Source organism: Lytechinus variegatus, chromosome 10 (assembly GCF_018143015.1).
Source record: "Lytechinus variegatus isolate NC3 chromosome 10, Lvar_3.0, whole genome shotgun sequence".
Classification (NCBI taxonomy): Eukaryota; Metazoa; Echinodermata; class Echinoidea; order Temnopleuroida; family Toxopneustidae; genus Lytechinus; species Lytechinus variegatus.
This window is the reverse complement of record NC_054749.1, coordinates 8,969,135-8,983,661: the sequence shown is the minus strand read 5'-3', so window position 1 is coordinate 8,983,661 and position 14,527 is coordinate 8,969,135. Positions and strand designations below refer to the sequence as shown.

The 14,527-nt window shown below is 41.3% G+C and overlaps 1 protein-coding gene across 1 annotated transcript in view; it reads left to right on the top strand.

Moving 5' to 3' along the window:
* LOC121422453 (calcium-activated chloride channel regulator 1-like) overlaps positions 1 to 14,527 on the top strand; it is a 65,322-nt gene that overhangs the window by 29,414 nt on the left and 21,381 nt on the right. The window contains exons 8-9 of the mRNA XM_041617515.1: positions 10,667 to 10,853; positions 14,046 to 14,149. Of these exons, the coding sequence (XP_041473449.1) occupies positions 10,667 to 10,853; positions 14,046 to 14,149 (291 nt within the window). The remainder of the gene's footprint in view (positions 1 to 10,666; positions 10,854 to 14,045; positions 14,150 to 14,527) is intronic.

Here is a 14,527-nt window from a genome sequence, read left to right as displayed (position 1 = left end):
TTCAAATTAATGCACTTGCTCGATAAGTTCTTTTTTATATTTTAGAATCAAATTAGCATTTTTAACTTTCCGTTTTGACCCAATTAACATACTTTTGCATTTCTTTAAATTCAATTCTAAGTTATTTGATTCTGCCCAGGTACATATCTTGGTAAGTTCTTCTTGGAGTAATTTAGATACTGTATTAATATTTCGGTCTTTATAAAAACAGCAGCATCATCTGCATATAAACACAATTTCGTATTTGTTAAATATGGTAAACTGCACATATCATTTAGAAATATAGAAAAAAAGAAGAGATCCCAATATCCCTGAGGAATCCCCAAATTGATATTTTGTAAATCTGACAGTATGCCTTAAAAGGACACGCACTGCTGTCGATCAGAAAATTAATTTTTAATCAGTTTAATTCGCTGTCCTTAAAACTAAATAATCTATGCAGTAAAATAGTGTGTGATACAGAGTCAAACGCCCGTTTGAAATCCAAAAATAAACATCCTGTTACAAAACCACTATCTATATTTTTTAAATCATATTCATTCAAATTCAACAAAGCAGTCGTCGTTGAGTGCAGTGGGCGAAAACCTGATTGACAATGACTTAATAATTGATTTGAAGTAAAATAATTGTACACTTGTTCGTGTATTGCCTTTTCCAAAATTTTCATCAAATGACATATGACTGAAATGGGTCTATAATAAATTGTCAATATCATCCTTTTTTTAATTTTTGAAAACTGGGGTTACCTTTGCTTTTTTCCAGTTAATGGGTATAGTTCCAGAGTTAAGCGATAAATTGAAAAGGTTAATGGTTTTAAAATAAAAGGCGTTGCACTCTTTAAAAGATACGGGTGCAGGTTGTCAAGACCACATGATTTACGACTGTCAAGTTTTAACAACTCCCTTCGAACAAATTCACGTGTAAAATTGGCAAACATAAATGATTTATTTGTAAACGGTTTCGAATGCGATTAACTATTTAACTTCGAGTGAAGCGATTAAATTCCTTAGAAATTTCAGTAAGGTCTGTCACAGCAACATCGCCATTACGTAATCCAACACAATGACTCTTCTTATTAGTCATCCTTTTTAAGTCTTCCATGAGTGACCACAATCATCAACATGTTCTGTAAATTCTTCAGTAAAGTATTTTTTTTTAAGTATTTATTCAAATTATTACCGTAACTTTATTACGTATTTTCTGATATTCAATCCAATAAGAATCTTTATTTTTTCATCGAATTTCAATTTCAAATAATCACGCTTGCGTATATAAATATAACAATGTCAAATTCAAGATTTATATTACATTTTCTCTCATGATTTGTCACCACTGAACAAACAAGTGTAATCTGAAATGTTTGTGTTGAAAAGTAAGAGCACAAATACAAAATGTTTTGAAAAGTTTTATTTTTATTTGTCTTAAATATGAAGATGTTTGGGAAAAAATGACACATATATATTGTTCAGCTCCTGATGAAGCAATGTGATAAAGGGGCATGATATACTCATTTGTTTCATATCAAGTTCGTCATGATAGCACAAATATTTTAAAAGATACATTAATATTTTATGATGTTTGGCAAGTGTCAACTTTTTATTGAGATTTCTGGGTGTTCGTAAATTTCTGGCCTCAACTCTATATATAATACAGATATTGACTGATGGGGGGTGTAATATAAGCATTCTTTGGACCGCCGGATTATTTCCCGAAGTGCGCAGCGCTGAGGGAAAATAATCACAAGGGAAAACATTGATCCTTTAGGCGGTCCAAAGAATGTTTTTTACACATCCCATCAGTCAATATCTGTTATATTAGATAGCCTATTATGATGAAGATAAAGTTAGGCATAACGATGCGTGCAGCCTGCTGTTTATGAAATTCACAGTGATTGATGGATGTGGTATAGACTCTAACGCAGTGAATGACCCTTTTCTAATCAAATCAACTTTGTTTAGGCCAAGCCCTAGATCTAAGTTAGAGTCCAGTCCAGGTCCACGACACAAGGCAGACCGAGAATGCATGTAAGTCCATGATCAGGTGCAGATTTCGATTTAACGTTAGACCTGCCCTTTGCCTGGACAAACTGGGGATGAGATAAAACATCTGTTAGTGTTAGGTCTAGAAGTCTAGACCTAACGTTAGATCTATATATAGTAGACTAGAGTTCTAACGTTAAGTCAGACTAACTCACAATGTGTGAGGACTGAGGTTGCTGCTGAAGGACTAAAGTCAGATGTTGGTTGTCCAGGACCAAATCGAACTAGGCCCTAAATGACTCGTTAGCAATAGATCTATCATCTAACTCACGTTGTTGTTAGCAAGATTTAACGTTAGATTTCTCTAGCTTTTAGTCTCTAGCCTATAAACGTTAGATCTAACATCAGGGGTTAGGCCTTACGCTAGTAACACGTTAAAAAGTTAGACCTAGAAAATCAGGCCCTACTTTAGTCGTTATCTAGTCTACAATAGAGCTAGACTCTCGTCTCTAATTAGATCTAACGTTAGACCTAGATCTACGTTAGACTAGATCTAGGCCTTAATCTAGATCTAAGTACCCAATTTTATCGTCCGAAAGCTGATCTTATTCCTCATCAGACATCACCTCATCCAAAATTAATAGTTTTAAAAGTTTTCTGCTAAAAAACGTTGGCTCCACTTACCTGTACTGGTACAAAGATAATCCAGAAATCGTTAAATAAATCCACAGAATTTCAGAAATGATAGTTAATCCTGTTTAATGTTACACAATATAGTTAAAGTTATAGGCTCCATTTTAGTAACTGAAGAAGGCCTAACGGTAAGCCTAACTCGTACTCGTAGTAGCCTCCTAAACCTAGTTGTCGTGGTCGGACTCATTTAAATTTTGCAGTCCGGTTCGAACAATTTTGGTTTTGTAATAATATTTATTAATCATTCAGTTCAAAATCAAAGTGATGGTACGGTACATTATAAAATATTACAATTCAATATTGATAAAACACTGTTCACAAGAGACAAATAATTATTTATAATACAAATAATCGTACAAAATGTCACGGTATTAACATAACCATACAGTGGATAAATTCAGTAACAAAAAATAACCACTTATAACCAATATAAATTCACAAAATCATACAATAGTTGTACAATGTAGAAAATTGATTACTCAACATTGATGAAACTGAATAAAATTTACAATAAAAAAGTGGAAAAATTGATTGATACCATTGATATCGAGTGTTGATCGATTACAAACGATCGCTACTTCAGTCCCACATATTTTATTTCCGTCGGTAGTTGGTAACATCTAATCCACAAGAGGGTGCCATACACGTAGAAAAATATATTCATGGACCAGTTGGTCAATATATTCATCGAAGGTGGACCGGCTGGGAAAATACACTGATTTCGATCATATCACGTGACGCGTAATTGACCAATCGCGCTTGGTTATCTGTCTTGGCTATCTTATACATATATATATATATATATATATATACATATATATTGTCACGAAATGGGTTTTATTTCGTGTTAGGAAATTATTTTTGGTTGATTTATAATGATTTTGTCGTAGCTGGCGATATTACATGCATGTTTCTACAGTAATAACGACGTAGATAAGACATTGAAAGTTATGCATGTTTTGAACCGTTTTTGTGGAATAACAATTTTCTGGAGATGCTTAACTGACTATTATGGTTATCACTAGCTTGATCTAAATGAAAGCTTTAATTTGATATGTCATTCATGCATATCCGGTTTTGGAGACCAAAGTTATAACTGTTATAAGATTGTATTAAATAGAGGTTAACTATAACAGATATTGTATAATTAATGCATAAGTACAGTAACTTGGTGTACTCATGAGGCTTTGCCGATGATCTGTTGAAATACGGCGCCCACGGGGTGCATTGCACGTAAAGTATGCAGATCGATTTGGATTCGCTATCCAATAAATAAAGTTGGTGGATGCGATCGAAATGATTTATATGATCGTTCGCATGTCTTTCCACGGGGAAACCTAGAATCCTAGGCGACGACTGTGGTTAGATTTCCTTGTATGTTGGGTCTTTTGCACGCCAGCAAGAGACTATACCAGGGCTTGCTCTTTTGGTAGTCTGGTTGGTCTGGAGGCGGACGGTTCGGAGTCTGGAGCAGACGGCTGGTGGTCCGGAGCAGACGGGTTGGTCTGAAGCGGATGGTTGCTGGTCTGAAAGCAGACGGTCGGAGGTCCGGAGCAGACAACGGGGAAAACTACAAGTAGAGCAGAGCCAATGGGTATGGTCGTGGGAGCCTGACTGCAGAAGGACCCATACATATGGTCGAAGAACCAGACGTCGTTCCGGTACTGAACAGAGGTCCCTGGTTGCAGTACGGTAACAGACGAGGTTGCGGTACTGAACAGACGTGGTTGCAGTACGGAATCAGACGTGCTTGGTTGCAGTACTGAACAGATGTCAGTGGTTGCAGTACGGACTCAGACGTGGTCGTGTACTGAACAGACGTGGTTGCAGTACGGAAATTCAGACGTGCTTGGTTGCAGTACTGAACAGATGTCAGTGGTTGCAGTACGGACTCAGACGTGGTCGTGGTACTGAACAGACGTGGTTGCAGTACGGAATCAGACGTGCTTGGTTGCAGTACTGAACAGATGTCAGTGGTTGCAGTACGGTATCAGACGTGGTCGTGTACTGAACAGACGTGGTTGCAGTACGGAAATTCAGACGTGGTTGCAGTACGGAAATTCAGATGTGGTTGCAGTACGGAGCAGACGTGGTTGCTGTACTGAACAGACGTAGTAGCTGGTCGTAAGCAGACGACGGAGGAAATTAACAGAGTCCATGGGTATGGTCGTAGGAGTTTAACTACAGAGAAACCCATACCTATGGTCGAGAGAGCTTAACTACAGGAATCAGATGCATATGGTCGTAGGAGCTTAACTACAGGAATCAGATGCATATGGTCGGGTGAGCTTTTGGAGCTGATAACAAAGAGTGTAGCCGTCTGGAGGTTGCCTGGTGGTGGTACTGACAGGATCGAGGCGTGTGCAAGTGTCAACTGCGGCAGTATATCTCTGCCAAACGGATCCACGACTAAAAGTTTGGAAATCGACGTGGCGACACACCCGCCGGCGGCAGGCATCCTGACAAGAGCGAGCTGCCGGCGGACCGAACCCACGCCGCCGCCCAGCGGTCCCGTCACAAGTGGTGTCAGAAGTGGGATCCAGTGACAATGGCACAAAAAGGAAATATGCAGTATCGACCGACGCCAGGAGAGATGATGGCGCACTTAGAGAGGAGCATGACAGAGATTGACCAAATGATGGAGCAGTTAAGATTGTCCATTAGACAAGCACCCGGTGCAGAATCAAGTGGACAGAATATTCCCCCAACTGTGAGTGGACAAGCGGATAGAGGACCAAGGAATGACTCACAGATGGAAGGGGCACAGCAGGCTGGATTCAGCTCAACGCCCAGAGAGCAGATGAGACGATCATCTACTGCAAGACCCGGTGTTCAATTTACACCCCCACAGTTTTCCCCACATATTCAGGATGCGGGGATGGCAAATTTTGATGCTATGATTGGCAGACGACCACATCTGGTACCGGACAGATTTGATGGTCGTACACCTGTCGAAGATTATTTGCATCACTTTGAGGCCTGTGCTGGAGTAAACGGATGGACAAAAAGGGAAGCAGTTCAGTTTCTTGCTGCAAGTCTGAGGGGCCCTGCTGTGAAGTTGTTGACCCAACAACCTGGAGTGGTGTTGACATACGACGAGTTGGTATACAGGCTCAGAAACAGGTTTGGCCTAGGAGGCAAAGCTGAGGTATACCTGGCGGAGTTGAGGCAACGTCGTCGCCAACCAAAGGAAAGCCTCCAGGAGTTAGGACAAAGAATACGGGAGCTGTGTGGATTGGCATATCCCGAATTCGACGAAAAGGGGCAAGATCGGCTTGCCCGAGGGCATTTCCTAGATGCCATAGTAACACCAGAAATAAGAGAGGGATTGTTCCGTGCTCAACCTCGCACATTGGATGATGCTGTGGAAGCTGCTTTAAACACAGAGGCCTTTCTGAGAATGGAGGGTCAGAGGAATGAAGTGAAGCGGGCCATAAGGTACAGCCGAGTTCTGGTAGAGCAGGAGTGTGAAGTTGCAGCAGTGGAGGAAAAGCAACCAAGAAATCCAACTATCGACAAGATAGTAAAGGCTGTCATAGACGCCTTGGATGAAAGAGACAAGAAAAAGGAAACAAAAATCAGGACCAAATATCAGGAATCAAGAAAAGATGGCTTTGAGCCACAAAGAAAAAGAGAGGAACCAAATAAATCAAGGATTGATGAACAAGAGGAACAAAGATGTTTCAACTGCAATGGATTGGGGCATTGGAGGAACAACTGCCCATATCCAAAGAAAATAAAAGGAAGAACAGCAGCTTTACAAGTACCCGAAAGAGAAAAGAGGAACAAAAGGACAAGAAAAAGAGGAGCAAACAAGAGTCGGAGTGACTCTAGATGAACAAAATAAAAGAGGACAAAAGAAAGAGGAACAAACCAGAGTCGGAGCGACTCTAGATACCAAGAGAAAAGGGCTTTACCTTCAAGGCAAAGTAAATGGACAAGAATTAAAATTACTGGTCGACACTGGAGCTACCAACACTCTCATTGGAGAGAAAGTGTTTGACCAGATAGAGAAAATCAGAAGACCAGAATTACTACCAGTGACAAGTGTTGTACTACAAGCAGATGGATCTCAATTGAGAATCAGAGGAAAGTCAATGTTGGAAGTGCAGATTGGAGATATAGTCGTCACTACAATGGCTACTGTGGCTAGTCTAAAGAATGAGGGCATTTTAGGGCTAGATTTCCTAGTCAAAATCAATGCTGTGTTAGACTGCCAAAAGATGGAATTGAGGACCAACTATGGCATAATTCCATGCCTAGATAGTAACGGAGAATCATTCTGCAGGAGGATAGTAGCGGGAGAAGATTATTCAATTCCTCCAGGACACGAGATGGTATTAGCAGGTAGAGTTACCGGCAGAAAAGTGTCACTAGGTGATGGATTAGTAGAACCACCTGCAAATCCAACAGAATTAATCAAGAAAGGACTCATCGTCGCCAGATCTGTTGTGAAGGCAGACGAAGATGTACTACCTGTTCGGGTTTTCAACCCAACCAATGAACAAAGGATCATAAAGGCAGGCACTGCAATTGCTTCATTGTCAGGGCTGGAAGAAGTGAGCATGGAAATGTGCAACCTTGCCGAGCCAACTGAGACCAATACCAACAAGGAAATACCAGAACATTTGAAGGACCTCTTTGTTCGCAGTACTGACGAAGTGCCAGCCCAATGCCATGATTTGATAAAAGAACTGCTGGTTGAGAATGCAGATGTTTTCTCTACAGGACCTTCGGATCTCGGACAGACCAGTTTTGTCCAACATGGCATAGATACTGGTACTGCGAAACCAATACGTCAAGCCCAGAGGAGACATCCTCTGACGCAGAGGAAAGAAATAGACGAGCAAGTAAAGAATCTACTAGCTCAAGGCCTGATTGAGCCAGTGAACAGCCCATGGGCATCCAACATCGTACTGGTCAAAAAGAAAGATGGCAGCCAAAGATTGTGTGTTGACTACCGTCAACTCAATGCTGAGACCATTAAGGATGCCTACCTGCTGCCTAGAATTGATGACATTCAGGAACAGGTACAACTGGATGAAACCATCACTGACCGGAGCTCACAGGAAAAAGCTGACTGGCAAGAAGAAGACAAGGACATACGTCCTGTCTACACGGCCAAGAAACTTAGCAACAGGCCTAATCAAGATGAAGCATGCACGTGTTCCATGGCTTCTAGACATCTACTGGAATATTGGAATGCCTTAGAACTGAAGGAAGATTCTACATGCCATCTTCTCCGAATAGACCCTGTGCCACCGGACCGGGAAGATAAGGAACCACGACTGAGTCGATCTCTGAAGAGGTCACCACGTCGTTCTGAATCTCGCTCACCACGTCGGTCAGAACGTGGTAGTTTGACTCGATACTCCTGTTCCCGATCACCAAGACGGAGGTCCAGGACACCACAAAAGGACATGCCTAAATCATCCGTTCCAGATTGTCCAAAGTCTTCTGATCCTGACCGACCAGAAGTATCTCCATGGCATGGTCGGAATTCTACCCCTGAACCAGAGGACCTGGACTATGATGAGAGGCTGCCTTCACCGCTTGATTTTAGATACGCTTCTAGGAAAGTGGTGTCGGAGATGCCGTCTACCAGTGGCTGGATAGAATGCACCGGTAGGAATGCTGAGACGCAGACTGACAACCCCTGCCAGAGAATTCAGACAATGAGAACCGGCGGATCAGAAGACAAGGTGACCCTGAACAAGTCAACCGACACATTCCAGATTCCACCAGACGTCACCTAGCTTTGTTCGGAGCGGTACATCACTATGGAAGGAGAACTGTTAAAAGTAGTGATAGTGGAACTCAAAAAGGCGTCGTCTTGAACAGTATCTCTTGTGTTCTTTGGAGTTATGCTGTTATTACAAGGACACTATAGGAAGGCATGCCACCATGTACCTTGGACATTATTTTTCATGCCGCATTGTTTAAGAGTTATCTTTTCGTGCTACAGTGTCTGATGTTGTTAAATGACGCTCGGGGGCCGAGCTTTGAAAAATAAGGGAGTTGTGTCACGAAATGGGTTTTATTTCGTGTTAGGAAATTATTTTTGGTTGATTTATAATGATTTTGTCGTAGCTGGCGATATTACATGCATGTTTCTACAGTAATAACGACGTAGATAAGACATTGAAAGTTATGCATGTTTTGAACCGTTTTTGTGGAATAACAATTTTCTGGAGATGCTTAACTGACTATTATGGTTATCACTAGCTTGATCTAAATGAAAGCTTTAATTTGATATGTCATTCATGCATATCCGGTTTTGGAGACCAAAGTTATAACTGTTATAAGATTGTATTAAATAGAGGTTAACTATAACAGATATTGTATAATTAATGCATAAGTACAGTAACTTGGTGTACTCATGAGGCTTTGCCGATGATCTGTTGAAATACGGCGCCCACGGGGTGCATTGCACGTAAAGTATGCAGATCGATTTGGATTCGCTATCCAATAAATAAAGTTGGTGGATGCGATCGAAATGATTTATATGATCGTTCGCATGTCTTTCCACGGGGAAACCTAGAATCCTAGGCGACGACTGTGGTTAGATTTCCTTGTATGTTGGGTCTTTTGCACGCCAGCAAGAGACTATACCAGGGCTTGCTCTTTTGGTAGTCTGGTTGGTCTGGAGGCGGACGGTTCGGAGTCTGGAGCAGACGGCTGGTGGTCCGGAGCAGACGGGTTGGTCTGAAGCGGATGGTTGCTGGTCTGAAAGCAGACGGTCGGAGGTCCGGAGCAGACAACGGGGAAAACTACAAGTAGAGCAGAGCCAATGGGTATGGTCGTGGGAGCCTGACTGCAGAAGGACCCATACATATGGTCGAAGAACCAGACGTCGTTCCGGTACTGAACAGAGGTCCCTGGTTGCAGTACGGTAACAGACGAGGTTGCGGTACTGAACAGACGTGGTTGCAGTACGGAATCAGACGTGCTTGGTTGCAGTACTGAACAGATGTCAGTGGTTGCAGTACGGACTCAGACGTGGTCGTGTACTGAACAGACGTGGTTGCAGTACGGAAATTCAGACGTGCTTGGTTGCAGTACTGAACAGATGTCAGTGGTTGCAGTACGGACTCAGACGTGGTCGTGGTACTGAACAGACGTGGTTGCAGTACGGAATCAGACGTGCTTGGTTGCAGTACTGAACAGATGTCAGTGGTTGCAGTACGGTATCAGACGTGGTCGTGTACTGAACAGACGTGGTTGCAGTACGGAAATTCAGACGTGGTTGCAGTACGGAAATTCAGATGTGGTTGCAGTACGGAGCAGACGTGGTTGCTGTACTGAACAGACGTAGTAGCTGGTCGTAAGCAGACGACGGAGGAAATTAACAGAGTCCATGGGTATGGTCGTAGGAGTTTAACTACAGAGAAACCCATACCTATGGTCGAGAGAGCTTAACTACAGGAATCAGATGCATATGGTCGTAGGAGCTTAACTACAGGAATCAGATGCATATGGTCGGGTGAGCTTTTGGAGCTGATAACAAAGAGTGTAGCCGTCTGGAGGTTGCCTGGTGGTGGTACTGACAGGATCGAGGCGTGTGCAAGTGTCAACTGCGGCAGTATATCTCTGCCAAACGGATCCACGACTAAAAGTTTGGAAATCGACGTGGCGACACACCCGCCGGCGGCAGGCATCCTGACAAGAGCGAGCTGCCGGCGGACCGAACCCACGCCGCCGCCGAGCGGTTCCGTCACAATATATATATATATATATATATATATATATATATATATATATATATATATATATATATATATATATATATATTGTGCAGTAGCTATGCCGACTGTATATTTAGTGATATATTTTGACTTGACATAATATTCAGACAAAAGTATCATATTTCATTTTTTACAGTTTCATTTTCTTTTTTTTTGGTGGGGGGGGGGGGAGAAAATTGTTGGTGGTTCATGGCTCCCCCTTCTATACACCAGTGAAGGATTTTATCTTTTTCATTTTGATGTGATCAGGTTTTAATGGGGCATCCAAGTGGAACTGCTGACGGTGGACTCATTCTGTTAATGACTGATGGGAGAGATAGTAGAATAGACAATCATCCCATCCGTCAAACCTTGAGGAATAATGGCGTTAGGGTTAATACAGTGGCTATTGGAGAAGATACCTATGGTGAACTCAATCTGATTGCACAGGAAACAGGTAACTATCTTCCCACTCTCCACATACCCTCATTCCCTGACAGGGCACAGCAAGGAGAGGGAGAAGTTACTACTACTACTACTAAATACGAGAGGGAGAAGTAAGGCCATCGGGGTTCTGAAGAAAGACACAGGCCTTGATAGTCAACTAGGAACAGCCATGCTGGATAGAGAGGTCTGGAAGCGCTTCTATGTTCATCGATGGAACCCGAGATGGCATAAGCTAAACCCAAGACATGCCCCATCGAACTAGAAGTGGGAGTAGTAGTAGTAGCAGCATAGTAGTAGAAGTAGTAGCAGCAGTAGGAGTAGTAGTAGTAGTAGCAGGAGAAGAAGTAGCAGCAGCAGCAGCAGCAGCAGCAGCAGCAGTAGTAGTAGTAGTAGTAGTAGTAGTAGTAGTAGAAGTGGTAGCAGCAACAGTAGTAGTAGGAGAAGTAGTAGTAGGAGTAGTAGTAGTAGTAGAAGTAGTAGAAGTAGTAGAAGTAGTAGAAGTAGCAGCAGCATTAGTAGAAGTAATAGTAGTAGTAGAAGAAGTAGCAGAAGCAGCAGTAGTAGAAGTAATAGTAGAAGAATGAGTAGCAGCAGCAGTAGTAGGAGTAGGAGTAGCAGAAGAAGTAGGAGTAGTAGTAGTAGAAGAAGTAGTAGTAGTAGACGTAGCAGCAGCAGCAGCAGCAGTAGTAGTAGAAGTAATAGTAGTAGTAGTAGAAGAAGAAGTAGCAGCAGCAGCAGCAGTAGTAGTACTAGTAGTAGAAGTAAGAGTAGAAGTAGTAATAGTAGTAATAGTAGTAGTAGAAGTAGTAGCAGCAGCAGCAGCAGCAGTAGTAGTAGTAGTAGTAGTAGTAGTAGTAGTAGAAGTGGTAGCAGCAACAGTAGTAGTAGTAGTAGTAGGAGAAGTAGTAGTAGGAGTAGTAGAAGCAGTAGTAGTAGTAGTAGTGGTAGTAGTAGTAGTAGTAGTAGTAGTAGTAGTAGTAGGAGTAGTAGTAGAAGTAGGAGGAGTAGTAGTAGTAGTATAAGCAGTAGTAGTAGGAGTAGTAGTAGAAGTAGGAGTAGGAGTAGAAGTAGTTGTAGCAGCAGCAGCAGCAGCAGTAGTCGTAGTAGTAGAAGAAGTAATATCAGGAGTAGAAGTATAGTAGTAGAATAAGTAGTAGTAGCAGCAGCAGTAGTAGTAGAAGAAGTAGTAGCAGCAGTAGCAGTAGCAGTAGTGATAGTATTAGTACTAGTAGTAGTAGTACTAGTAGTAGAAGTAGTAGCAGCAGTAGCAGTAGTGATAGTATTAGTACTAGTAGTAGTAGTACTAGTAGAAGAAGTAGTAGCATCAGCAGCAGTAGTGGTAGTAGCAGCAGCAGCAGCAGCAGCAGCAGTAGTAGTAGTAGTAGTAGTAGTAGTAGTAGTAGTAGTAGTAGTAGAAGTAGTAGTAGTAGTAGTAGTAGTAGTAGTAGAAGTAATATTAGTAGTAGAAGTAGTAGGAGAATAAGTAGTAGTGGCAGCAGCAGCAGCAGTAGTAGTAGAATAAGTAGCAGCAGCAGCAGCAGCAGTAGTAGTAGTAGTAGTAGAAGTAGTAGTAGTAGTAGTAGTAGTAGTAGTAGTAGAAGTGATAGCAGCAGTAGTAGTAGGAGTAGTAGAAGAAGTAGGAGTAGTAGTAGAAGTAGTAGTAGTAGTAGTAGTAGTAGTAGTAGTAGTAGTAGAAGTAATAGTAGTAGTAGTAGAAGTAGTAGTAGAAGTAGCAGCAGCAGCAGCAGCAGCAGCAGCAGTAGTAGTAGTAGTAGTAGTAGTAGTAGTAGTAGTAGTAGTAGTAGTAGTAGTAGAAGTAATAGTAGTAGTAGTAGAAGTAGCAACAGCAGCAGCAGTAGAAGTAGTGGTAGAAGCGGTAGTAGTAGGAGGAGTAGTAGAAGTAGGAGGAGTAGTAGTAGTAGTAGAAGTATAAGCAGTAGTAGTAGGAGTAGTAGTAGAAGTAATATTAGTAGTAGAAGTAGTAGTAGAATAAGTAGTAGTAATAGCAGCAGCAGTAGTAGTAGAAGAAGTAGTAGCAGCAGCAGCAGCAGCAGTAGTAGTAGTAGTAGTAGAAGTAGCAACAGCAGCAGCAGTAGAAGTAGTGGTAGAAGCGGTAGTAGTAGGAGGAGTAGTAGAAGTAGTAGTAGTAGTAGTAGTAGTAGTAGTAGTAGTAGTAGTAGTAGTAGTAGTAGTAGTAGTAGTAGTAGTAGTAGTAGTAGAAGTAGTAGCAGACTAGCAGTAGTAGCTCCCTGATCGATTATAATAATGATTGTATCATTTAATCATTGTCTTGCCATTCTACATGGTCTAATTATATCATTTATAGGTCAGTCCAAATTCCATTTCAAAACATCAGTTGTCGACCTACTGCCCATTCTTGCCTCTGTCATTTCCATTCATGACCCATCAAAGCTAGTCTGATGTGCAAACCCTTTACTCGAGTTAAGGGTCTGAAAGTGCAACCTTCTCATGCCTTGTGTACTGAAGGCCTGAAACATCAAGTTTTTTATGTGCTAGTCTTTGCGTGGATACACACTTGCTGCTAAAAAATTTCAATCAGGGTCTGTGCCTGCAGACTATCACAAAGCCGACTTTTGATGCTTATCTCCTTATAATGTAATTACTGTAAGTGCAGCTGTGTATCTTCTCTCCATGTTGTATTTCCCCCCCTTTTCTATATATCTCTTTCCCTCTGTTTCACCTCTTTTCCCCTTTCTTCCTTTTCTGTCTTTCCTTGCCACTCTATGTCTCTTTTTTTATCCAGTTGACTTCTTTCTTTTCGCTTTTACTTGATCTCTTCCACCCTTTCTCCTTAGTCTACAAATGTAGACCCACATCTGCAGTGAGTGTACCTCAGCTGATTCAACGAGTCTGCATAGCAGACTAGGTCTACTGAGGCTATGGCAAACCAGCAGATCCACCTCACGAGCCATTCAGAGTCTGTATTGCATACTACTTTCTCTTCGGTTATCTCTCTTCACATGTTTTTCATTCTGTCGTATGAGTAATTATTTCGCTACAGTGTTCATTCATATTCCTTCAATGTTTGTAAATTTATACGTTATTAGTGTTTATATATATATTTCATATTTTAATGTACTGTCAGTGGAGAACAAATTTCTATGATTTTTTTATATGGACAAATAAATTAATCTGATTCTTAATCTGAATCATCAACTCTATTTCTCATCGCTGAATACAGGAGGGGCAGCGATATTTTATCCAGATAACGGTACTTCTTCCATTATTAGTGCCCTGACACAAACCGTGGAGATGTGTACAACAACAAATAGCATCGGTATTCAGGTGTATATCAGTTCATTTATCTACATTTATTTCTTTATCAACATTTATTTTTTGTATTCATATATTTATTTATCTATTTGTGTATTCAAATTTATCCATTCATTTTTTTTCATCTTTTGGGATTTTATTTTCCCCAAGGTAGTCTTACGCAACTCCGAGTCCATCAGCATATTAAAAATACACTATGAAAGAAAAGGGAATTATTCTGAGGGGTTTACCTCCTGAAATTGGCAACCTTATTTTACCCAAACCACGAGAGAATTTAACTGGACTAATTTTCTTTCTACACGTAAAAAAATAAACAAACAGCAGGGTGCCTGAAGTCACTAAACCAGTTGATAAACATGATAAAAATGGACAGGCCAACCCTGCAGTATG